The 25264-nt window shown below is 42.8% G+C and overlaps 3 protein-coding genes across 10 annotated transcripts; 2 read left to right on the forward strand and 1 right to left on the reverse strand.

Moving 5' to 3' along the window:
• Positions 1 to 70: 70 nt before the first annotated feature.
• LOC125765437 (cilia- and flagella-associated protein 298) lies at positions 71 to 25228 on the reverse strand. Of its 7 annotated transcripts, XM_049430613.1 has the most exons (4): positions 24856 to 25228; positions 24384 to 24778; positions 24080 to 24307; positions 71 to 4190 (listed from the first exon to the last, which is right to left on the reverse strand). In XM_049430613.1, the coding sequence occupies exons 1-4, from the start codon at positions 24992 to 24994 to the stop codon at positions 4077 to 4079; spliced, it is 876 nt and encodes a 291-aa protein (XP_049286570.1). In that variant the 5' UTR covers positions 24995 to 25228; the 3' UTR covers positions 71 to 4076. The 7 variants fall into 7 exon arrangements, with proteins under 7 accessions (XP_049286570.1, XP_049286569.1, XP_049286567.1 ...); XM_049430612.1 differs by lacking the exons at positions 24080 to 24307; positions 24384 to 24778; positions 24856 to 25228 and adding exons at positions 6640 to 9889; positions 12485 to 12640; XM_049430610.1 differs by lacking the exons at positions 24080 to 24307; positions 24384 to 24778; positions 24856 to 25228 and adding exons at positions 6640 to 9889; positions 12352 to 12477.
• On the forward strand, positions 13300 to 17377 carry LOC125765443 (uncharacterized). 2 transcript variants are annotated; one of them, XM_049430622.1, is made up of 3 exons: positions 13300 to 13380; positions 14773 to 16295; positions 17263 to 17377. In XM_049430622.1, exon 2 carries the CDS (start codon positions 14930 to 14932, stop codon positions 16283 to 16285), a length of 1356 nt encoding a protein of 451 aa, XP_049286579.1. In that variant the 5' UTR covers positions 13300 to 13380; positions 14773 to 14929; the 3' UTR covers positions 16286 to 16295; positions 17263 to 17377. The 2 variants fall into 2 exon arrangements, with proteins under 2 accessions (XP_049286579.1, XP_049286578.1); XM_049430621.1 differs by lacking the exon at positions 13300 to 13380 and adding an exon at positions 14319 to 14459.
• On the forward strand, positions 19215 to 23957 carry LOC125765460 (protein tipE). Its single transcript, XM_049430642.1, has 5 exons — positions 19215 to 19435; positions 19515 to 19884; positions 19971 to 20207; positions 21274 to 21730; positions 22967 to 23957. The coding sequence occupies exons 1-4, from the start codon at positions 19219 to 19221 to the stop codon at positions 21320 to 21322; spliced, it is 873 nt and encodes a 290-aa protein (XP_049286599.1). The 5' UTR covers positions 19215 to 19218; the 3' UTR covers positions 21323 to 21730; positions 22967 to 23957.
• Positions 25229 to 25264: the final 36 nt, after the last annotated feature.

Genomic DNA, 25264 nt, shown 5'->3' on the forward strand with positions numbered 1-25264 from the left:
AAAGTTAACTTCAAATGTTAATTCACCGAATGTTAGTGTCTTTCGTTCACAACAATAAAAACATCATACGTAAAGCTTTCACATTTTATTTATTCTCAATAGGTTTTACTCATGCCGGGCTTTTAGTATTCGCATTTCATGATGTCACTCTTATAAATTAAAAATAGCAATCACAAGGCAATACATATCAGTGGAAATATATTTTAAATTCCAAAACAAATCTTCTGCTTTTACTCGTACTGCTGCTGCTGCGGCTGCTGCTGCTGCTGCTGCTATCTGGCAAAAAGGGTTTGTTGCTCTGTGTACTTCGGGTGGTTGTCATTAGATTCACAGTATTTAACCAGACTGCTTTGAGTAGATGCGTTTGAAAACAAAACAAAAAAACGACAACAACCAAACCTTTTCTTTTAACCAGCGGTCACATTTTTGTCCCCACCCAATAACGAAAAACGTGGCAACCTTTGTTGCACTATTCACTTTTCGGTTTCTGTTCCTTTTTTTTCGTTTGTAACTCATGATATACTTAAGAAGATCGTTCTGGATTAGTTGTTATTTCACTCACACGGTACTCCCGCTCCGTGTTTCTTTTTGTTGTTGTGTAATATGGTTTGTCTTTCCTTAGTTGCATCTGTGAGGGTTTCAACCTAAGTGGGTGTTTTGTTTTTAAATCTATTTCTTCATTTTATGTAGCATTCTGTTTTGTGTGAACCTTCAGAACCATTCGCTTATGTACAAACATGTTGCATTCTGCAGCTATATGTGCGTCGTTTTTGCAAATACTAAACTTGTTTTGTGGTTTGTGTGTATCTCTCTCTCTATCTCTCTCTCTTTGTATGTGTGTGGTTGTATTACGTTACAGTAGCATTGCTATTTATGCGAGCGAGATGAACTTGGATGATATATACCTGATTGAGCACAAGCTGTCTCAGTAATGGACAATTTTTGTTTCATCTTTGGAACGGACGGTGGTAGTTTAAATCGTAGAGCTCTGGCCCTAATTTAGACGAGCCGACAACACGCAATGCGCAATAATTTCGACGAAGCTCTGATTCCGATGGATAGTCACAAAGTTCTAATAAAAACAACAAGCCCCAACTTGTAACATTCCGTTCCATCCATGCTTATACATGTCGCTTTGCTTTAATGCGCGTATGCTAGTGTGTGAATGTGTGTGTATGTTGTGTGTGTATTTGTTTCTTTTGTTTTATTTTCTTTACACAAGATTTATGTCAAGTTTCTCAAAATTAGATGATCAATGAGTTAATTTTTTACGCATTCGAGTATGAGCTATTTCTTATGAGCATAGCGGAATTTGTATCATTTCTTAAACCATTCCCTTCTGTGATGCACAATCGTGGGTCACCCTTTATCGTTATAATATGAATAGTTATATTCTAGCCTTGTTTTTATTTCTTGTGATCAAGCCTTTAAACTAGCAAAGCTTTTGAGATTTTAAACATCTTTAAGTGTTCAATATGCACCACCGTAGCTCATCGTATTCTCCGCGCCATTTTTGTGGTTCCCCCGATTTAGCCTCTTTCACTCTTTAGTTCTCAGTAATTCGCTTGTAGTTTGGTTTTGTTTTTTTTTGTTCATTTGCTTGCTAAAATTTGGAAAATTTATAACTATTTTTATGTGCTTTTTGTTGCTTAGTTTTGCTTTTGTTTGCGTTTTTTTTATTTGATTGATTTTTTTGTTGTTCAATTTCAGACATTTTTACAAGGATTTTTCATTTAAAGATAAGCGGAAACGTTCACAGATAGAAAAGAATGGACAGCCGATAAACATTGTTTCCCAACCTGTAGGCAATCCGTATCAGCGATGGAACAAGAGAAAATTTAACATAAGAAGAGACACATTATTCAATTATTGGAGGGCGTGGGAATTCTAATATTCAAACAAAACAAACAAACCATAAAACATACAAAAACAGTCTGTTAGTTTTTACAACCGTTTTGTTTGCTCGCGGTTTATTAACTCGATAGCATTACAGAGCTTGAAAAAGGCGCAATATATTTGCATTCAGCATGTACACTAACAAGCCTGCACCACGAAAGGATGGTAATAATATTTTTATATTACATCTATTTCTTCTCACAAAAATCTTCAATGGAGGCGCCCAGTGTTTTAGTACTTTGTTCTTAGTACTAGTCCGGACTACATTGCCCAGGTAAAAGGTAAAATAAATAAAATACCGATGCCATAAGTGACAGCACTAGACCTTACCAGAGGTACTAGCCGAAAACTCAAGCTGTAAAGCCCTTCCTTTCTTGTTTCGACCGTTATGCTACGTGCGTGGTTTATAAACCCAAACTACAAAAAAGAAAAACAAGACATTAAAAAGCCTTTAAAAAATGAAGCTGTAAAAGTGCTCCCCGTTGCATGTAAGAATTAACAGCGTTTTTTGTCTAGATAACGATTTAAAAATTATGTTTTCTGATTTCCTAGTCTACGAAATGATTTAGATGCGCTTTGTATGCTAATCTCTTAATCTCTCTTTCTCTATCTCTCTCTCGCTCTCTCTCTGTTTCTCACTATATAAAACCTTCTTTAGCTACAGCATTTTTGTTTTTGTTAAAGATAGTTTCAACGAAATGGCGCTTTGCATTTGCTTTGTAAACTTTTGTCCTGGCTGGCGGCTACAATTATTATGCATTTTTTACCCCCCCCATATCCAGTTGTCCATTTTTACTTTTCCCTTTTCATTTTACATGCTTGCCCTCTTTCTCTTTCTCTTTCTTTCGTTTCCCTTTTGCGCACTACAAATTTCTGCTAACAGGACTATTCTACATCAGTTGTGTTGCTGTTTGTTTGTTTGTTTTGTTTTGTTCTTCGCTCTGTACTGCTGTGGCCTTATTCATTCTAAGAATTCTAGTTCGGTAAAAATCTATCAACAGTTCATGCTTGCTTTATCATTATAATGTTACCAACCGTGGGATTGCAATAAAATTTTGCACAATTATAGTTAGTCGTCCTGAAACGCTTGATACCATCTTTTGTGTGTATGTGTCTCTGTGTGTGTGTGTGTTAATGTTTTGTAAGACCCGTCATCGACTGTTCCGTCTATGTTTCATCTTCACTACGAGGCAATAGAGTTGTGAAAACAGCTCCGAACCATCTATGCGCACTCGATCTACAATCGAAGAACCTCTTTCCACGGCGATCGCTGTGTGTACCAAAAGCAAATAAGATTTCTCTTCTTTACATTCAAAAACGTACACCACATGTTTCGTTTGCGCAGCACATTTAAAACTCACTTTCATCAAGCGAAACTAGAGTATGCGGGTAAAACGGTAAAACATTCTTTGGCCCATTGCTTTTTGCCGCACAAAAGCAAACTGTTGCATGCTTTAGTGCATACGATTTAGTTTTGTTTTTTTTTTTCTGCCTTCTGGTTACATCTAAATTTAAAAAAAGCGAATACAGCGTAAACAGTTCCGTATGAAACGCATTCCTATTGGTTTTGCACTTAATCCTGCGTCGAATTGCGGTGGCATTACGAATCTTAGTGCAATTTATCATTGCGCTTTTCTCCATTTTCTGCGTTCTCTCTTTCTCTCTTTCTGCAATGGAGCACCTAACGCTGAGCTTGGCATGCTTTGTTTCAAGATGAGGCGGCGTATGGAGAGGAAGGGAGGGGGAGGGAGGATATGGGTGTATGTATGTGTGTGTATGTGTACATGTCTATATAATAGCGCGCTTTTGCTAGTTTTAGAAACAGCTTAAATATATATTAGTCCCCCAAATTGTGGGATCGTAGCGCTGATGCAGTTCGTGCAGGGTTTTGTGCAGTTTTGTTTTCTTTTTTTTGTTTGTTCTTCTTAGTCTTTTTTTTCCTCCCCCATTCCACTAATTTCGACTGGTTTGTGCACATTTCACGGTTGCGTTGCATGTTTCCGGTGTGTGAGTTTTTTTAATGGTCATTTAGCTAGAATTCGCCCATGGATGATAGAGTTTAGTGGAATTATTCGTACGCAGCGTTTGCAAGATCCGTGCCGTAAAGTGATGCGCCCCGCTAGAAGTATGCTGCTCGTTCGCCAGGCTCGCGCTTTAACAATCATAAGATAAGCAGATTCTTACTTAGTAAATTTAAACTTAACGTCCTCCAAACCGTGCACTTGACGTTTCAGACTGCGGCTATCGGACCAGGCGGAGTCGAGATACTGGTCGTCATCGTCTTGCTCAAGTTTCTGTAAAAGAAGGAATGGGATTTATGTATGTTATTTAAGCAAGTGCTTTTGAAAAGGAATACGGTATATTTAAAACAACTAAGAAGAAAGACGAATACAAACAGGAGAAAAAAATATCCATTTTGAACAGCTCATTTTAATTCAAATCATAATTCTTGGGTTTGAGCAATTCTACTCTAATTCCACTCTAAAATATTAAGCTGTATTCCTGCTGTTTGAAATTGTTGATAAAGTAACCATGAATAAAACCATGAAAAAGGAAAAATAGAGTCCTCGTTCATTTGATCGCGAGTGTTTATTTTAGAACTTGAAATTTAAGTTTCAAAGCATATTTTCTTATCCATTTTCTAATTCCATAGCGAATATCATAAAAGCATTTCAATTTGATATTATGTCAATACTGTAAAGCAAAAAGAAACGTGATTTAAACACTTAGAATGTGAAAAGTGACCTCAAACACTTTTTGACCTTAAAGTCTTGAAATTTTATGAAAGATGTAAGGCGTGTAAGACTATTATAAACTCTCGTCCGAGGTTCTACAATTACTGAACATTGAGTAAGCAACGTAACATCGCCTAAAAAATGTTTTTCGATTGTTCTTCATTGAACTTTTTTTCAATTGTTGTTCATCTAACGAAATTAAGAACCCAAAGGTGTAGAACCCAGAGTTGTAAGAAAGTCTCATGGAACTAAACGCTAGGTTGTTAGATTTATGAAATATTCAACAAAAGCAAATATTTAACCAAAAACGGAATCATGAAAGTTAATTTCATTTCGTTCAATCTTCAAGCATGTGTAATTATTATTTCAAAATATTATTGGAGATATTCGTCCTCAATTGTTCTTGGGAGTGAATAAATAATTTTTGCATTTGGCACACATACATGTACATGTGTCTCATCATTGTCCTGATGACAATCTATGTCCTCAATTTGGTCAATTTTCTCATAAACTCATCTATAGGCTCAACTTGCAAATCTTGTGTCGTTGTAACGCCCTTCAAAAATTCTAATTTAAATATTGCTAACAAATGATATTAGTCCGAGGATTTGTGGAGTTTAAGAAAAAAATGATAGATTTATAAAACATGAGCAATACATTAGATATTTTAAAATACATGACGCATCCGAAATAATAACATCAAATTGAAATTGATAAACTATTCACAACGGACTCCATCCAACCATCGCTTTGAGAGGTGAGAATGAAAAAAAAAACAATTTAACCCGAGGATTTGTGGAATATTTTTCAATTAAAATCGTTGGCAACCGCGATCCTTCTAAATGTGATACACCAAAAGTAGGTGAAATTGCAATGAAGCACACCTTACACAATCTCGCGTGCCCATATGGTTGGCTCCGGTCCAATTCAATTGCTTATTCTTGGCGAATGCCGTACAAGTGCGGCAAATGATTACCGGGGACCGATGTCGCGCAGTATCGGATAAAGTCGACACCGACGACAACGATGACATGCAAATCAGTCTGCAGTCTGTTGGGTTTGCCGAATGTTTTGGCGCCAAAAATTGAATTAAAATTCTCGCCCAAAATTGCATTCACTGGGGCTACGTCATAAACGTCGACACATTTGGGTTTGTTGCACCAAAAAAAAAAAGGAGAGCATCAATGCACTGGCATGTCTTGCATGTACCCGAAGCAGAGCATCGTAAATGGGGCACAAAGCTGAAGTGAAACATTAATTCTAGCCCGGCGCCACTAGAACGGGCACCAGCGTTGTGTGCAATCGATAATCGTTGAGCTAACCCATTGGCGACCGCTAATTTGGCCTCCATTGGACTACCCTGTTTGCTTCCCTTTTTTGTCGACGATGGCACGCAAAAAACCATTGCTTTGATCGATGACACATTCTGCACCATCACTACTACTACTACTACTAATACTACTATTGTTGGTACACCTCAGCAATGTCTACTACCACGAATGGGGCTCAAATTCCAAAAGGCATATGCATTGGAACGGGTTTAGCACTACGGCAAGAAATCGGAATACCGACGGAGAAATGAACGGAAGCCACGTCGAATGGCATATCGCAATTATGCACCATAAAAACAGCTGGCTGTTAGCAGTACACCCTCCTCCACAGCCGAGCAGCGACACCTAACGGCAACAAACCATCCCAGCCTATTAATGTAGAATGACGGGGCGTGGAATTTGGCCCGTACATCAACAGTATTGAAAAATTCCAAACCAATTCTGACAGTGCCGGTGGTTTCATAACGAAATTCTACTCCAAGTTGTGAAGGCATTATTAGAACTTATTTTTTAACAGCTAACCATTCCGGACAGACAGTACGGACGAATGATTTGAGAGACAGGAAGAACGAAAAAAACGCGCCGGAAAACAAAAGCTAGAAATCAGAAACGCCAAATACGAAAGGACAATCTGTAAGTGGCTCAGAATATATTCCAATGACTTCATTCTTACTAACCCTTGAAATGATGCCGAGTTCGAAAGCAAACCACCGTCGATACTTTCGCGCGACATTTCGTCCGCCATCTTCACCTTCAGCTGATGGCCGAACGAGTTCAGGTCGGAGGTGGAGTTCGGCGTGATCGGTTTGGACGAACCGTTCGTGTTGGTGGTGGCGGTCGTGTTGGTGTTGTTGATCGAGTTGGCAGTACCGTTCGGCAATGGTTGGATCGGTGTAGTGGTCGTCGTATGCACATTATCCTCATCCATCGCATCCTGCTGCTGCTGCTTTTCGTTGATGTGGTTTGCCGTCACTTCCACCTCGTTCTCGTTGTTGATCTTGTTATCATTACCCTCGTCCGTCTCCTGCATATCATCGTCGCCGACCTCATCCTCCCCATTCTTGTCCAGCAGGGCGGCCTCCTCATCCTCGTTGAAGATGACAAAGTACGCGAACGCGAGATATATGACCGAGATGATAAATGACGGTATCGGGATCGCCATCGCGTACACCAGATTGAGCGTGTTCTGCCACATGTCCAGATCGCTGATCACCAGCTCCGGATCGACGCGCGAATAGTAGCAGGTAAAGTTCGTCCCGATCGTCCAATACTTCTTGGTCCAGATCGTGCAGTTTAGCATCGGCGGATAGCCACAGCCCTTGACGTTCGGGTAAAGCCGGGCGCCGGTAAAATACCACTCGGAATTATTACCCATCAGACCGGTCATTTCCTCCGGATACTCGATGAACGCGTTTTCGTCGTCAATGATCGAGCTGATAAAGCCATTCTTCGGATCACCGAAACCGTTCAGCCCGTTGCTATTCTCCACCAGCATATCGCCATAATCGTAATCGGCCCGTATGGCACGCTCGAACCGATTCAGTGCGCTACCGTATCTACTGTTGGCACCGGTCGGACCATTCGACCGGGACGACGCTCCATCGGAGGTGCTGATCGGCTGCTTGCTAGCCGTGTTGCCTACGCTATTGGTACTACTAGCTATACTATTATCTCTACTATCCTCTCGACTAATGCTACTATCACCAGTGGTTTTTGTTGTTGAAGCGATTACCGCCGTCGACGGGCCCGGCGGAACTACGGCGCCGGCGGCGCCGGCAGCGGCGGCACCCGCTAAGTGCGATGGGGGCGTACCGTGCGTGTCACCACCGGCGGCCTCCTTGGCGGCGGCCGCCGCTAGCTGGGCGGCCGTCTTATAATTGACGCGTATCTGCTGACACTCGTAGATATCCTTGGTGCAGCCTTCGCGACACGACGCCCAGGAGCAATTTTTCGCCCCGTACAGATGCTCATTGTAGGCGGTCACGCACAGGGCCGGCGATTCATCGAACTGCATGAAAATCGTCTGGAACGCTGGTTCGATCACGAACGGTACCAGAAACAGGAAAGCGAACAGGCTAAAGGTGCCAAGCAGGATAAAGAAGGCGGTAGTATAGAACAGTGCCTTTTCGCGGAATGTACGTTCGACGATTTCCTCATCCATATCTACTGCCTGCAGGACCGGCTACGCTGATCTTGGGTCGGGGGCTGATATATTTGCACTACTATACCTTCAGGGTGTGTGTGTGCTTTTTTTGGTTTCGTTTTTTTCCTTTTTCTAGGTGAATCGAGTGTGCGTGGTTAGTTGCGTCACACGCGTTTGTGACCTCAGTTAGTTGATGGATGTGTATGGTTGGGTGATCTTGTCACTCGATCGCGAATGTTGCTAACTATCCTTAGCACGCAGTGAAACGGACTTTGTTGTTGGTGGATTTTTTTCACACACACCCAAACACACACACACACACCACTATCACACTACGGTGCTGTTATGATCAAACACACTTATGGAGGATCCATTATACATCCGTATACGCGCGCGGTACAGGATCGTGTACGAGCTATCAACCGATCAGCTCACTGCTGCTCAGTTTCTAAACCGGAACGGTGATGCCGTTCTTTCTTTTCGAGTCGAAACAATTTCTTATGCAAACGGAAAAACAGCATACCCAGCGGTTGTGTCTGACGTCCACATCGTCTCTATCGCGTGGTGCCCCCGAAGTTTATTGCACCCACCTTTCCCGTGAATTATTGTACCAGGATGTTGCGTCCCGATGGGCAGATGGTGGTGCAGGTTTTTGGTCGTTCCGATCGTTTTGCAGAAGAAAAAAAAGCAACGTAACGAAACGGTAGCGTGTTGCGGATGAACAGAAGGATGAAACTAAACAAAAACCCTCACTTAGAACGCACCGAACGAAACAAAAACCGGACCACCGGAGGTGGGAAAAGAATTAAATGCAAATAAAGAAAGGAAAAGAAAATCAGCCGCGTGTGTTGTTGTTGCGAATTTTCTTCACTTCGGTTCACCCGGATGGTTCTTAAAACACCCCAGCACACACACACACACACGAAGGTCGGGAATGTGGGTGGAAGGGTGTTTTTGGGGTGGAGGAAAAAAAAGAAGGAGTTGGTTGACGTTTATGATACTTCGCGGTCGGCTGACGGTGACCTCGCACGACGGTTCTCGCAAAGCAGCTTTTTTGTTGTTGATATTCCTGTTTGATGTTTGTTTGTTTTTTGTGTTCGTTGTTGTTGCAGTTAATGTCCTACTGCTACTGTACGTTCTCGGGCACCCGTCGCAGGATCGCTGGCACCACATCCATCTGTATACACTATATTTATCTACACACGCACGCACGCGGGTTTTTGGAGAGTTAGTTGCACGGTAGTATACCTAACACGGCGACTAGCGCATTTCCAAGCTCGACAACACTAGGCGCTACACAGAGGTTGGCCGCCACTGGTACACTTACGATTGTTTCACCATTTTCAGTGAACTGTCGGTGTTCCACGGAATTTCTTCGCCCGCAATACTATCGTACACCGCACGTTAGGAAGGACGGCTTGGACGCCTAAAACACCGAGGAACACCAAATCCGTACGCGCGGAGATGCACAGTTACGACAGTCCTCCGTTTGTGTGTGTCTTTGTTCTTTGCATGCTCCGAAATGGTTGGAATATATATATATATATATTCCGTTACCACACTTCGACCACCATTGGTGCTGGACCGATCTCCTTGAATGGTGTTTTCTTTTTTTTTTTCACCCCCTCCGCTTTAGTCACTGTTTCACTTTATCCTTTACGCTTCGTTGCTAGCTGCTTCTGCTGCTTCGGGTTCTGCTGCTGCTGCTGCTGCTGCCGGCCCCATCACACACTCGTGCTCCTTTGCCGGCTTTATATAACACTATATTGCATGTGTGCTTCACACTGTGATTTTGAATTATAAATAATTTTATTTAACCGCGTTGTATTTGCTTCATTCGTTGTTGCCACCCCGCATCGTTCTACCCTTTTTCTGGGGCGGACACATTCCAAAGTCATTCCGTTACCTAAACCCGTATCATTTTTGCGTGCGTGTCTTTTTTTTTAAATATTGATTTAAAGAAAAGTGGCCAAAAAAAATCATGACACGGTTCCATCACATTTCACACATGGGCACACACATACGCGCACGCACACACAGATAGAAACAATCGCACGCACGTGGTTTTATGTATCAAATGTGTAGATATTCATTTTTCCACCCTGTTTCAGGAGCATTTTGGTTTGTTTTATTATACACTTCACATAACGCCGAACGAAACGCAAACGATGGTGAAGAGTTGTGGGGGGGGGGGGAGGGGATTGAGGGAGGCGGCGGCGTCGGTGGCGTCGGGAGGAGAGGGGAGGACGGAGAGAGAGACACAGTGGTGGGAGTTAAGAGATGTGGGTGAAAAATCGAATCCCTTTCGGCCTCCAACTTTACACTTTAAATTATTAACAGCCTCTTTATTTCCCACCTAACATCAACATGGGCTTCACGTTTCAACCCCCCCGTCGGAACATTCCGTGACGTTTCGTGATGTTCAAACACACATACACACACACACAAACACGCTTGCATACACGCGAAAGGGATTGTTACGTGAGTGAATCTAATGTATACGTATCGAAACATCGATACGATGCACAATCCCCACATCCTTTAACGCTGGCAAACACTTGCTGGGAACAGTGGGGTGGGGTTTTTGGAGAACCTTCACCTTCTGTGCAGGTGACGCATTCTTCGTTGGCACAAATCAAGTCAGTTCCAATTACCCCGGCCACATGGTGCCACACATTTGCAACCAGTCCGATCACGCAGCGGTGACACACCATATCTCGGATATCCTTGCACGGCCACTTGTACACTTTCGTACTGTACACTGCATCCTCGTTTTTAAAAACCTCAGCAGGACCAATATACCTAAACACGAACGCCCGCAAATACATCCGTGTACATTCGGCGTCACAAACACGCAAATCGTGGAGGTCAATTTAAACGAGTACGCCGTGTACCAACCCATTTCCGCATAAGAATTTCACGCACCAATCATCCTTTGTTGGAGTAATTTGTACAGCAAAAAAAAAAACAACAACAACAGTCCCGTCGCCTTAAGTTCCGAGTAGCAAAAGTCACCCCTTTTCTGTACCGCGCTTGGACACAAATTATGGTCCAAAAGCCCAACAGCCCTCACCCACTAACAGCCGATTGCGTGTTAAGCAAACTAACTGCAGATTGTACCTCCGAGCCATTGCCGTTCCAGTAGTGATTGGTTATTCTTTCTGCAAAGTTTAAAAAATATCGGTTCAAAATAAGGTTATGCTGGCCAGACCAGACCCAACCGGTTGGCACCCGGTAGAGCGTGTGTGTGTGTGTGTGTGTGGGTCTTGCGAACGGGGAGTTTTGCATTACATCAAAATGACGTTTTAGCATGAAAAGGCAACCCCCGCCCCTCAACCCGAAACTCAGAGTGACACAATCAAACCGCTCCCCCCCCCCCCAACAACTCCCTCCCCTTTAATCCACCACGGTACATGATGGCCAACGGGGCCACTGTACTTCTCCGATTCTCCTGCACAGGAAACCGGACAAGCTTTTAGTGGGAGCAAAAAAAAATTATAATTTCAGTGGTGTAGCACCGACTTCTTGTCTCCGTGGTCTTGAGGTTTTGCAAAACTCGAACGATGCGAGAATCGACGCAAAGCAAGACAAAAATTGATTTTTCACCAACACTTGAACTTTCTTCCGTGACATTGTCCTGGGAGCAAACGTTTGGTGGAATCTTTTTACGAACGCAAACGAATAAGCTGAATATGGACCAAGTTCTGTCACTGTGGTAAATTCTGTCTTTTTTTTCTTCGTACGGGTGCTGTTACAGAAATAGACAGAAAAGTTAAGGATGACGGCAGGCTTCTTGCTACCTTCGATGAGTAGTGGGCGATACACGAAACATGGCTGAAGTTTCTTGTTTTTCAATTTTCTGGTCTCTCGACATTAGCGGCCAATTAATGTTCACCAACGAAACCTTGAGTGTTCTCCGATACACTCGAAAGGTGGAAACGCGAAACAAAACGAACACATCCCTGCTTGAGTGGGGCTTAAAAACCAGGAAAATCCCAGGATCACCGCACTACACACTATGTCGTGCCATCCGTCAAGGGCCTGTTTGTATGTGAACGAGCGCGCGCGTATGTGTGTGTATGTGCGTGTGCAGAGAGCAAATCCGAACGATACCACAAACGTCCCTATTGCTTTCGACGGAGTTTCGACGGCTAGTCACACACTGTTGCCACACAAACCAACCTCACACACCGTGCGCCACCATCGAGATCTCTGTTTTACTACCGAACTGTGCTCATCTGATGACCATCGTAGTAAAATGTCCCGTCCCCTTCACTTTATTGCATGCTGCACTATGTACAACTGATCAAAGAAGAAAACTAAAGTTTCCCTAAACACATAGCTTATGGATATTATCACATTTGAACGTTCTCACGTACTGAACAGTGACTGGCCCCTGCTAGTTCGTTCTGGCAGTTTTGTGCTCTGGAAAAACGGTAACCCCCATCGCGATACCGTTGCTCAATCGTGCAGGATATATCGCAAGGATAGGTTCACGCTCCCTGCAGTACGCTATCCTGAGCTTCTCTCATTAAGCGCGGTGAGAAACACTCTCCCACCGCTCCGAAAGCTTCCTGTTGAGCGCGCTTTGACAGGACGTGCGAAAAAGGATTGTTTCGAACAACAACAAAGAGTATTTTTGCTGCGTGAACGTTGACAGGTGTGTACAATTTTGTGTGCAAGAAGGAATGTTTCGAAGGTGTAAATAATTTAAAATGGTAAATATTCTCTAGCTTTGATTGCCACTTGGTTTAGTCATTCGTGTACATTGAAATAGGCTGTTTATACTTTGATATTATCATTACTGCATTCTAAATCCTTATTACACATTATTTGCTGATAATTGCTAAAAACGTTATAAACCACCAGGCGTCTCCATTACGAAAGGGTTGTCAAATTAAAAAATCTAAAGTGATTAGGTATATCGATTTTTTAGAAAAACAAAATATTTCTACCCAAGTAATAATTCAAAATGAAGCAAAATGTAACTAAATAGTGGGAGCAAATTTAAAACAAAAAAATCCAACCACCATATCAATCAAAGAGGAGTGTCGTCCTGCTGACAAACGACAAACAAGAGACGACCGTGTGCAATGTATGGAGGCGCGAGCTTTTTCGTCATTGGGCCTGCGCACAACCATCATCGGTCGCCGGAAGAACATTCGAGTGAGTGAAAAATTTGCTCATTTTCATCGGGTAGCAATTTCATTCATAGGGTAGATGACGATCGAAGCGTGTGCGGTAGGACTTCGTCATCGTTCCAGCACACGGCAGTGTAATTTTTGTGTGAAAATAGATGTTTAAAATAGAAATTTATCATTGGAATATCTCCAATTTAAGCCATTTCAAAAGGGAAGTGCGAGAACTGAGTGGTCTGCAAATAAACCGAAAAGGACTGGAGTTTGTTTAAAGACTGCAGATTTTTCTTCATTCAGTTTCCGCAAGTCACTTGTTCATCTGCGTGTATGTGTGTGTATGTGTGTGAGTGTGCGTTTTAAAAACTAAAAATTCCGTGCTACTAAGAAAGAAATTCGTATTTGCCGTGAAACTAATCAATTCCATTTACTGAAGCTTTATGTTTTGTTTTATGGTTAAACCTTTTTTCCTGTAATCGGAAGCTTCAAGCAGGGAAGCTTTGCCAGTGACATGAACATTGATTTTTCTCGTCCCTTCTTTTGCAGTGTACAGTGAATCGATTGAAGGAAATTTTCCTTAACTACAAACTTTAAACGCTTTAGCACGGAAAGGATTGCAAGAATTGGGTGTGCAAAGGTCGAACAAAGGAAAAGCGAATGTGATTGCAATCAAACAAAGAAAGTAGAAGCATGCACAGGACAAATAGTTGAACGGTTATCGTTGGCAAAAGGTTTCCCCCACGTTTGGGCGCTGGAACAAAAAAACCCGCATGGCCAACAAGGAACACCGTGTATTGGAGTGGTGTGAAAGAGCGAGCAATACATTTTGAACTTTTCCACATAGGCAGTGACACAGGCAGTGAAAAGAAAAATTAATTCAGGTGCCAGCGCAGTAGCAGCGGGAGGGAGCTGTAATCGTGTGATACACAGAAAAAGAGAAAGAGAGAATACGTGAGAGGGAGAAAGTGTGGGGACTCGAATCGTGAACCATCATCAGTAAACGAAGCGCCAAAGGGGACCGAACGAACCCAAAATACTGCAGTGGCTGTGTGCTGCTTCGCCTAGTGCAGCTGTACCGACGGAATAGTTTTGCCCCACGGTTGCGACACAGACGCTTTTTCCGTGGTGCGTGTGCCGCTGCTGCTAAGGCTGAATCCCGTCGCAGGCAGTCCGATGTCTGGGAACAGATAGCCCCAATTGAGGATTGGTCGGAACCAAGGTAATAAATGTTGCTTTTGAGGAAAGCATCTTGAACACATTTCACACGATCTTCGAATTGGACCGAATTGGGTCAGGTCAGCAATGTACGTCATTTTCATGATCGAAACAAAATGGAACAATTGCACGTGATTTATAATGGTTAAACTAAGATGGGAAGGATAATTAATTTGCTAACTGAAAACATTTTTCCCACACAAAAAAAAAAATCTTTAAAGTGTAAACAATAAACCAACTTACGTTTTTTCCCTAAAGTAATTAATTTCAGCAAAATAAACATTAAACCCTATTTCTTCCTTCTCCATCGTGCATAGAACTTTCGCTTCTAGTGTAGGTCACAAAAAAGAAAAGCATTTTTTCCTATTAAGCGGTAGGACAGTGTTGAGCACAGGCAATTGGAATATCCCTTCGTGGCAGCAGACAAATAAACCCTATCCGTAGTGAGCTGCTGCTCCAGCAGGTGTCGTAACGATGGGCAAGAAAAAACCAACGCCGGAGGAAGATCTGATCATACCGCCGCAGGATAATCGTATCTGTGGCGTCATCTGTGTCTGCCAGCTAACGTTCGTGCTGAGTACGGTCGCGATCGTGTATCTGACCGTCGCCATCTATATGCCGTCGTCGCGCGCCTTCAAGAGTGGCATCGATGAAACGCCTGTCATGTGCACGACAACGCGCGCCCTCAATCAGGACGCGTGCGAATGGGGCTCGTGCGGCGAATGGTGCCTCAGCAAAACGTCCGGCGCCTGCATCCAGATCTATGTGCACCTGCGCATGAACGGTAGCAGCCTGCTGTTTACGAACTGTACGAACTCGGCAAATAAAACGTGTTACGGCATCGATCAGGAGAATGCGAAAAAGGCGCGCTGCATCGCCGACGAGTGCAAAAATCTAACCGGCACGTTTAACTGCAGCGATGGGATGTGCATTAACATTACCGATGCGTTCGAGTGTGTGTTTAAAAATACGGATCCACCGCTCAAGTGTTCCGGGCGGCGTGGTAAAATTACCTGCATCGACATAACCGGCCTGTTCTCGTGTAACCGGGGAACATGTCGAAAGATAAGAACTCCATATAATTGCGATCGTCGTTGCGTCGACATACCGACCAGAAACAAAAACATGATCTTATTAAGTGGAGATAAAGTTTATCTTTCGCAATGTTCGAGCGCGATAGACTTGGAAACGAAGCAGGAGGTGTGGAACGAGGCGGAGGACAAGGTGATCATGTCCTCGTGCTACAACATCCAGAATACGTCGCTCGGTATCGAAGCGATCGACTGCGTTAACGGGTCGGTGCTGGAAAAGACGGAACTAACCGATCTGACCAACTTTACCTATCTGAGCTATCTGCATTACGCGGTTTCGAAACCGATCAAGGTGATTGCACCGCAGGAGCAGGACCTAACGATGTCGAACGAAAGCCGGCTGATGATAAATCTCGAAGGGTGCGTCAACACGCTGCAGGACGAGTGTAAGGAATTTCTCAAGGAGTTTGGCAAGGACGGTACGGATCATAACGCGCGGGCCCGATTCCCATGCTACTACTCCAAGAGCAAGATGCAGCAGGTGGTGGCACGGTTTAATCTGGAAACGACCTACAAACAGTTTATCGTCGGCTTTTTCGTGCCGACGATACTGTTTGCCGTCTCCTGCGTAACGCTCATCTTCTGCCAGCGCACCATCCAGGTTGGGGATGATGCGAAGATGCGGTTCATGGGTTGTGGCAATAAGAACCCGGTTGTGGCAAACGGGGGCGCCAAAAACCAGGACAAAGCCAACTCCGGTGACGGCGGTGGAGGTGGAGACTCCGTTATGGCTCTCTGAGATCCATCACGTAAGGCGTTGCGATACTCATACTTTCTTGCTTGCCCTTTTTGCATCATTAGTATATCGTCCTCAAACCTTCCAAAAAACAAGTTAAAAAGAATGTTTCGTCCTCCTTTTTGTTTTTGTTGAAACAATAACCTCTATCAGTGTTTTTTTTAAAAGGCGCTATCTATCGTTTCTCTATCACTTCCTTATTATAATTATTTACTTTGTTTTATTTTATGTATCATTTGCCTGCATTGTTTCGTTATAGTTATCGTCTTTCGTTAGCGCAAAAGCCTTTGCCGATCTGATGGAAATAAAAACAAAACAAACAAACGATTGTGTCCCAACCAACCTCTATGCTAGAACTTAGCTAGGTGTTAATGTTAACGTTCCCTTTGCATACCGGCCCCACCATTTTGGTCCAGCCAGCCAACGGAAAGAAGCACCTCCTCCACCTCCGTCAACGGATGTAATGTGTTTGCAACGTGCGGGAGAATTTGTTGTACAAAGAGATCAGCAGTATCTGTATCCGGTTCCTGGCACGTTCCAGCATTGAACTCACCGTTCGGTTACAGAACGGACCGAACGTCACATCTGATCATGCGTTTAAAGCAGACAATGGTTGCCCCATTACGGTCACTTCAACCAGTTTGAAACTGCTGCTGAAGGGTTGCACAGTAAACTCTCCCGTCCGTTACGTCACGTTTTTGTTCTATTTCCCGGAGGGCTCCTTTTCGTTCTGCAGGCCACAATGACGAGTTGGTGGTGGTAGCCGGTTGGTGATGGTGATGTCATTCATTCACAATATTCGAACCCACTTTTGTGTTTTTTTAACGATTCAACCCAATTGTAGTTTAATTCGTATTTTTTTAACATTATCTAGTTCTTTTATACGTTCGTATCAAGTTTTTGTTTGGCTTACTGATACTACTGATGTTCTTGTTTTTTCTCTCTCGTCTTTTTCACATTTTCTCGTTCCCGTTTCGCAGGCATTCCTCTCCTGCAAGAAGATAGTCCAGTTCATCAATCGGGTGTGTTTTCTCTACACTAAACCGTTTCCGGCCAGAGCGATAATCGGTATTCTTCAGTCTATCGTCTCCTTTCCCTGCCTATGAGAGCCTACGTCTACTATCCCGTTTGTTATTGTACACGTGTTATTTCATAAACGATCCTTTTGCGACACACATCACAAAACGCGCGCGTTCACACAACTCATGCGGAGGAGTCTTGCATGAAAAAAAAACGAAATCAAACAAAGCACAACGCTCGCCATTGTTTTAACGCATAAAACCCGTTCAGTGTGATATCCGCTGTACTGTTAGTATTGCTTGCCTGTATGCCGTACTAAGCCAGATTTGTGCTGATTGCATACCTTTGAGGGGCTAACAACGGAGCTCATATCGCAATCAAAGTGCAGCGCCGGGCTTAACCGAACAACCACCATCGAATAGCTGCACAATTAAGGAAGCTACCCGTGACTTACACCAGAGAGTGTTTAATGGAACACAGCGCTTTCAATGCACCAGCAATATACGGCTCGTAATAATACAAAGGAGGAACTGGTTGGTTGAAGACGTTTGTAAACGCATGGCATTACCAACACCAAACTAGATAAGCGCTACACACGAATGGGCCAGTGGATGACATACTAAACCATCTTCGTTCCTTCCTTTCCCCTCCAAACCTTAAACCCCCCAAAACACTCCTCCGTCGATTCCCCATTTATATTGTTAAGTAATATGTAATTTTACCAACGTGACCACACTTGGTTAAGAGTATTGTTCATCTTTCGATGCAATCGATGCCTTGCGTTAACACTCTGTAACGAACCGAAGCGGGGGAAGAAGCAAAAAAAAAAACAGGTACGAAAAAAAGGAAAAGGCATCCAACGAGCGAAAGGACGTGCATCGAGACGTTTATATGAGCAACATAACCCGTTTAGTGATATTTTAATTGTCAACAAAATCCCGTACATTGATGACGAGCGAGATACCGTACGGACGTACGCTGCACCAAACGGTGGACACCGCTGGATAATACCATCCCAGAAGCGTCCGGATATTGTGGCAAAGTCGCAAGAACATCGTGCATCGTCGTGTACTTTCGCCATTTGCTAGGCTGGAAATACGCCACCGCTGTTGCTGCGAAGAAGTGACGATCGCACAGTGGTTGGGAGGAAACCAACGAAAAGAGAGAGAGAGAGAGATAGAGAAAAAAAACGCTGGATCATCGAACAGGAGATTGGACCCGCAAGCGGTTCACTCCAATACCAAGTTAGAGGAATGCGTGTACCGTAGAGCAGAGAAGCGAACACAGATTGTTAATGCTTCACCGAACAACTTATCAACAATATTTTTAGACAACGGAACCGTAATAGATACAAGCAAATTAGCAACACTATTACTACTATTATTGCTAAATCGAAATTCAAAACAAAACCGTTCACTGTCGCGCTTGACGCACTGAGCGGAACTCCCCGAACTCCCGGCAGTAACTGATCAATGATACGATCGTGTTTGCAAGCAGTTCGTACGCGAAACAAGTACCGCAACAAGTTGGCAAAACGTTGCGTTGTATCACTGCAACACAGGACAAGATTTTCGAAATTTTATATTCTTCAGCCAGCTGCGGTAGGATAATACCGGTTTGTAGCCGTTAAGCCCAAGTTAGTAACTAAATTAACTGCTTGAACAGTGTAACAAAAAAAAGGTTAGAAAGAAACATAAAATCTAGGCTGCCAATGACAACTTATAATCACGATAACGATACCTTCAGCAATCTCAGATAATCCGCTGAACAAGCATAATAGCGAGGCAGAGCGGGGGTAGTGTGCGAACGGAGAGCATCAGTTTGCACAAGACCAACATTCAGTTGCACACGGTGGCAGCTTATTGCAGGCGACAATATCTTCGGTGTAGCTGGAAAACGATACGCTCGATTGGACCATGCGATCGCTCAACGATATCCGAGGGTCCTCGTCGACTTTGTCGGGAGCGCCCAGCTTAACCATGAGCAAACCGAGCTTGAACAACAGCAAGGCGAGCCTCACACACAGTAGACAGAGTATCACCGATTCGAATCGGGAAGGCAGACCGCCAACCAGGGAGGAGCTTATTGCCGAGTTTCTGGATAAGGCAAAGTTCTACACATCACTCTGTCTAGGTAGGTCACTTTGCAGTTATCACTTCAATCAGCTGCGTGGGCAAACATTGTAGAAATCTCTCGCTTCTATACTACACAGGCACCACGGCCATCCTGTCTGTATTTGCATTTCTCTTTCTGATACCGTTTGTGGTGGATCCCGCAATATCCACGATCGTGGCGGATTACGATCCCATACCGGTGACGTGCGTCGTGACGGATCATGTGTACGCGGAAGGTATGCGCAACTGTACGTGGAGTTCGTGCCGAGAAGGTTGCACAACCGCTGCTATCCGGTGTCATCAGCTGCTGGTGAACTACACCAAGATAGCATTTCACGAATGGCACAAACATCCGCGAGATCTGGACAGTATCGAGTGGGACGTCATGGATACGAAGTTTCTCGTCAACACCGAAGGTTGCGGGTATCCACCACGAGTGAACTGTTCAGAATTTGCTAAACAGTACGGGTAGGTAGCTCTACGGTGGAATTCTAATCTAAAAAGTACATCCACAGAGCAAGTGGTTATTAATGCTATGATCTTCTTACGCACAGTTACTCGCACGTTGGAGAACCGTTTCCCTGCTACTACAGTCGTGCCTACCCAGAAATAGTAGTTGCTCGCTACTCCTGGGATGACAATCTGAAGCACCTGATACTATCGCTGATCATACCGAACGTGCTGTTCGCTGTGTCAATCGGTGTTCTGAGCTACTGGTATTGTCCTTGCTGTGATAAAGCCTGCCACAAGTCGCCTCGGGTCTACGCGGAGAAGTATCCTACGAAAGAGAAGTAAGTCCGGTAGACTACACTGCATGGATTCCTCTGTTTGCTGGTGTACTTTTCCAAGTACGCGAGTTCCCAAATCGCCATCCAAACTCAACACACCTTCATTGCGCCACACATCAACACGAACCAAAATACTAGCATCATTAAGTTTACACTCTCTGCTGCCTGAAGTTAGATCACCATTTAGGAACGTTTTAGGGGTTAAACGCCTTACTCACTGCCTACATATACTCACTAGCGCACCTACCAATCGAAACACCATTTTGTACGTTTTCATCCTTCCGAAAGATAAACACATTTGCTACGTATCGGTACCGAACCGTTTGGTCCGTGTGTCTTAACGAGCACCGGCTGTACCTTCACCACTCACCTATCTAAACGAAGTTTCTCTAACCTTTCGCCATAGCTCCCTCGATGTATGTGTGCGCAAACGCGTTTGTGTGTTAATCAATTAAGTATTTGTTTTATGAGTTTTCCCGGTTTTGCTCTCTGTACTTCATTGTAATTCACAATTCCTCTCCAATTCTTTGCTCTCTTCCTATCGCCTTTACTATTTTTACCACTAATGTACTATTTGCGATGTATCTTTGTAAAAAAAATATGTATATGAACACTGCACCACACTTTTTCTTATGCGAAACTACTACCTGTCACGGAAAGTTGATCGTTGACGAGACAAAATATTGCAAAAATTTTGTTTTTGATATGTTTTTTTTAATGTTTTGCATTATTAGATATCTTTCAACACGCTTCTATTGTTGCAAGTTGAAACGATCGTTTAGGTATTTGCTGGAAGCAGTTAAATTGTGTCGTAAAGTACTAAAATACTACAATACTTAAAAAAAGGACACCAAACACAAACACACACACTCACACACATACATAGATACAGATCACCTGATCGTGTTTTTGTTTTCAATTCTTGTCTCATGCAAGTTTGTTTAGAGTCGTTTTTTTATGACGGAAAATATTTAACCATCTTTTTGTTACTGTTAGTTATCAATATTACGCACATCTTACTAGTTGATGATGCTCATGAGTGCTTCTTCTTTTTCCCTGTATTTTATAGCAAACTTCTATGCCGTAGTGACGATGAGGAAGACGAACTAGACTACTGAAACAAAAAAAATACACATACACACAAACACTGTCTGTCTCACACAAAACTCCACACACTTTACAATTTTCACCACAAAGCAGCGGATTTTTGCGTTTTTGATATAGTACACTTACTCACGGTATATTTTAACGTTTGAACTATATTCGTAACAATCGCATATTTTTGAGTTTTTATACATGTTTTTTTTTGTTTTTCTCACACATTCCTCTGTCACACCGGTTATGTGGAGGTATAGATGTTTTAAGTTTCACTGTTTCTTTTGACTGATCGTATACATACCTTCGCGACCAAGTCTCGGTGAGGAGCACACGAAGGCCTGAAAGGCATCCATCGACTGAGTGATGGTATAGCATACATCAGCAAAACCAGTAGGACAACGGATTCGTTAAAAAATAACCAAACGCTAGTAAATAAGATACAATAGCCAAGTTATATCCAAACTTCTTTAAATTATACTGCCTTCTATTTCTTTTACCATTCCATGTGCATGTCAGTCCGCACCTAGATTATTGTCAGTCCGCTTGCTATACTTCGATCGTTACTGATGATAAATAGTATTTGCATATAGCATAGTACATAAACATATATATATAAAGCTTTATATCGCTTAGCGAGGCTGCACTCAGCAGGGCTTACGATAATGCAAAAAAGGGGAATAAACAATCGGAACATGTTGCAAATAATTTTCCCAAACCAATAAATTCTAACCCATGTTCGCTTAACGGAGGGCAACCGTAAGCAGCAGCTGCCGAATGAAGATATCTTTTACCAGTCCAGTCTTAATAGCTGTTAATTACATGTGTAAAAAACTTTCAAACGAAATTCGGTAGATACTGTAAATAGTGTACAAAGTTATGTACAAAAGAGCCCTGATTACCCAGCTCGCAGGATAACGCTGTTCTGAAGAAAAAAAAAATCTTATGTACATACATTTTATGGCAATCGTCACCGCGACTCTAAGTGCGATCATGCTCTGCGACTTCTTCATGTTCACACGCAACGTGAATAGTGAAAACCTTTCTTTGTTGTGTTAAGAACAGTAGCTATTTAATTTAGTCTGTGATAACAATGTATTGAGTCAACCGCGTTCACCAAAAAACCACAAAACGAAACGAAATACCATCCAGAGGCACCAAAGAAATTTGCTTTTGTGGCTATATGAAGACGCATACACACAAGCCTCAATAGTACGCTACCGCATTAAATGATTCGCTTGAGAGCAGGAGCCTGTTTGCAAGTTCTTGCTTCTAATTCACTGTTTCACAGTTTTGCAGTTAATCTATTTCTGCTTTATGCATTCCTTTTTTCTTTAAATGCTTGCATAATTTACATTTTACAATAGTTTCAATCTGATGTTTTACGCTGAATCGCAGCGTTAGCGTTCTCTACTCTAATACATAACGTTTTGTTTTCCTTTCCAATCACCAACCAACCGAAACAACTCTTTCCTTCGATATCTTCCTTCCCATCCATCGTGGAACAACCGTATGTTTCCCGATTCCGATATGAAAATAATCAACCGACCAAAAAAAAAAAACAACAACCCTGCATTACACATAACATCCCCCAACTACACGCATAATCTACTCTCCACCACTAAACAACATTGCAACAAAAAATAACGATCGTACGCAACCGAAAGGAAAGAGTCGTGGAAGATTGAATATCCGCAAGAGTTCATCAACAAAATGTGAGCATAAGAATGGCTCCACCAGCATCATAACGGATAACGAGAGAATCATGTGTTTCTGTACGGGGAGTCGTCGAAAGGACATCAATTGCGGAACACACCGCATCCATACACAACACGGTCATCACGCACACGATCGGGCTTCAATGCATCATCATCCTTCAAACTTGTACCAGTTACACACCAGCGGGGATCAACAAACAAATCGTGCATCGCGTTTCTAGCATCGTTAGCATAAATTGTTAAGTTTACATTTCTTCTTTCGATTGGCAAAACAAACAACTAGAACAAAACGAAACAAATTCTCATTCGACACACATGACGTAACTGTTGAACGTCATCTCTAGGCTAGGGTAGCAAGCAGGATACGAAGAGTTAGCCAGATGTAGCCGCGGATAGTATTTTACCGGCGAATGTTTCTATTTTCTGTTAAATAATACAACCATGCACATACATACACAACTACTTCCTCTCAAGGCAGTTTTTATCCTTTCTTCTCACGTTATTGTTATTTCGATATGAAACTGTTTCAAACCGGACAAACGACTATTATAAGGACTCTCAAACAGAAAAGGCACGTGTGGTGAAGTACGACGAAGCTAATTTCGATATTATTATTATTTTTTTAAAATACAGCTTTAGAATCAGAGCTCGCGAGGAAAATATAAGAAAAAGATACAATGATGAAATCAACATTATCAACCAAAAAAAAAAGAGAAGAAAAAAAGGAAGTAAATTCAAAAGCTAAACCAGCTTAATCATTACAAGAAGTATGTCAGACAACTCTTACGCAAACAAAAAATGCCCGTGAGTTTGAAATGCTTTATCGATCAATCTTTGATATGAAACCTAGCACATCTAAAAAAAAACTTTGTACATTTTTGAATAAACCTAATATATTTATGAAATATAGAGCAATGCTTGAAAGACAGAATGGAAACAATCTATCAAGAGCCTATTTTTCTCAGTGATGACATGAGCCGGATCGGTCCATTACACGACAATATACAAATTAATAATCTAATAAACATAAAATCAATAAATGTTAGATTAATTGCCACTTACCTTCAACTCTTCCTGACGGCGATAGGCATGCAGCATCATCTGCTTCTTCGTATCTTCCGAAATGACCGGTTCACGACCCGGTGCACCCTCGTTCAGTTTGGCAAGCTTTACTATGATCTTCGTTTTCTCATTTGAACCAACGATTTCTCCGAGTCGTTTATCGGTTTGCATCAATTTGCCGGCAAACCATAGCTGCACCTTGGTAGGTTCGATCACCTCCAGAGAAGCCTAGGGATATACGAATCGTATTAAATTAGACGACTATCGCGTGACAGGGGACGATGAAATGCCGACGGTGACTTACTTGTGTGCCAGTTAAATCTTCCGTATTGCTAAATTCCATTCGAATGGGATCATGTGGCGGAAGTTGCATAGGATAGACAATAGTAACTGCTCCGCGTAACAAATCCAGCGCTTCCTGCACAATGCGTTGCGTGAGTGTTTTGTTTTCGGTTACCAGCTTCTTGGAAATCATAGCCTTTGCATCTTCGATAGCTTTAGACAGTACTTCGCCCATCTTCAGCTGGGGCTGTCTGCCGTTGCGGCGACCGACGGGATCGCGATTAAAGCGCCAACCTCCGGACGGTACGCACTTGTCGGCCCATTCGTCAACCAGATGCAACTCTTCAACCTGCTCATCGGTCAGTCCCAGCATATCGGGCGGTAACATAGTACCGTGTTTCGCCAGTTCTTCAATTTCTAAAATAAAAAAGTTACGCTTTCATAACCCGATATCCAGTGAAAGAGATAAAACACAATATTTCGCATCAACTTACCCGAGCATACGCGACTAACTTTGAGACGTCCATTGTATATTGTCACCAATTCGTAGGCAAGTTGTTGAATTCCGATGCCTGCAGATGTTTGGTATAGGAACTGAGTTTCATCACCACGTTTTACATGAAGCAGGACCATTTTGATGAAGTTTTTGAACGCCGTTCGTACGATACTTGCTTCTGGTTAGCTTGCAATATTCTGACTAGCTGCTAGGACCACAATGACCGAATAGAAATTGTCAAACTTGGCGACCATGGCAACAATAAACAACATTATGGCGCAATACACCGTTGCTAAGCAACATGAGCAATGGTTCGATCGATGTGTTTATCGTGTACCAGGACAATTAAAGTGATGCTTCAGTTCGTTTGAAACGACAAACTAGATCAGCGATCGTGCGTTATTTGA

This window comes from Anopheles funestus, chromosome 2RL (assembly GCF_943734845.2).
Source record: "Anopheles funestus chromosome 2RL, idAnoFuneDA-416_04, whole genome shotgun sequence".
Taxonomy (NCBI): Eukaryota; Metazoa; Arthropoda; class Insecta; order Diptera; family Culicidae; genus Anopheles; species Anopheles funestus.

Excerpts from the sequence above, each read along its gene's own strand:
- LOC125765443 (XM_049430622.1), top strand. The coding sequence starts at position 14,930 with ATGGGCAAGAAAAAACCAACGCCGGAGGAAGATCTGATCATACCGCCG.
- LOC125765460 (XM_049430642.1), top strand. The coding sequence starts at position 19,219 with ATGCGATCGCTCAACGATATCCGAGGGTCCTCGTCGACTTTGTCGGGA. Across the intron at positions 19,436-19,514 it reads CTACACATCACTCTGTCTAG|GCACCACGGCCATCCTGTCT; the intron begins GTAGGTCACTTT and ends TATACTACACAG. Across the intron at positions 20,208-21,273 it reads AAGTATCCTACGAAAGAGAA|CAAACTTCTATGCCGTAGTG; the intron begins GTAAGTCCGGTA and ends TGTATTTTATAG.
- LOC125765437 (XM_049430612.1), bottom strand. The coding sequence starts at position 8,123 with ATGGATGAGGAAATCGTCGAACGTACATTCCGCGAAAAGGCACTGTTC. Across the intron at positions 4,191-6,639 it reads AACTCGGCATCATTTCAAGG|AAACTTGAGCAAGACGATGA; the intron begins GTTAGTAAGAAT and ends CTTCTTTTACAG.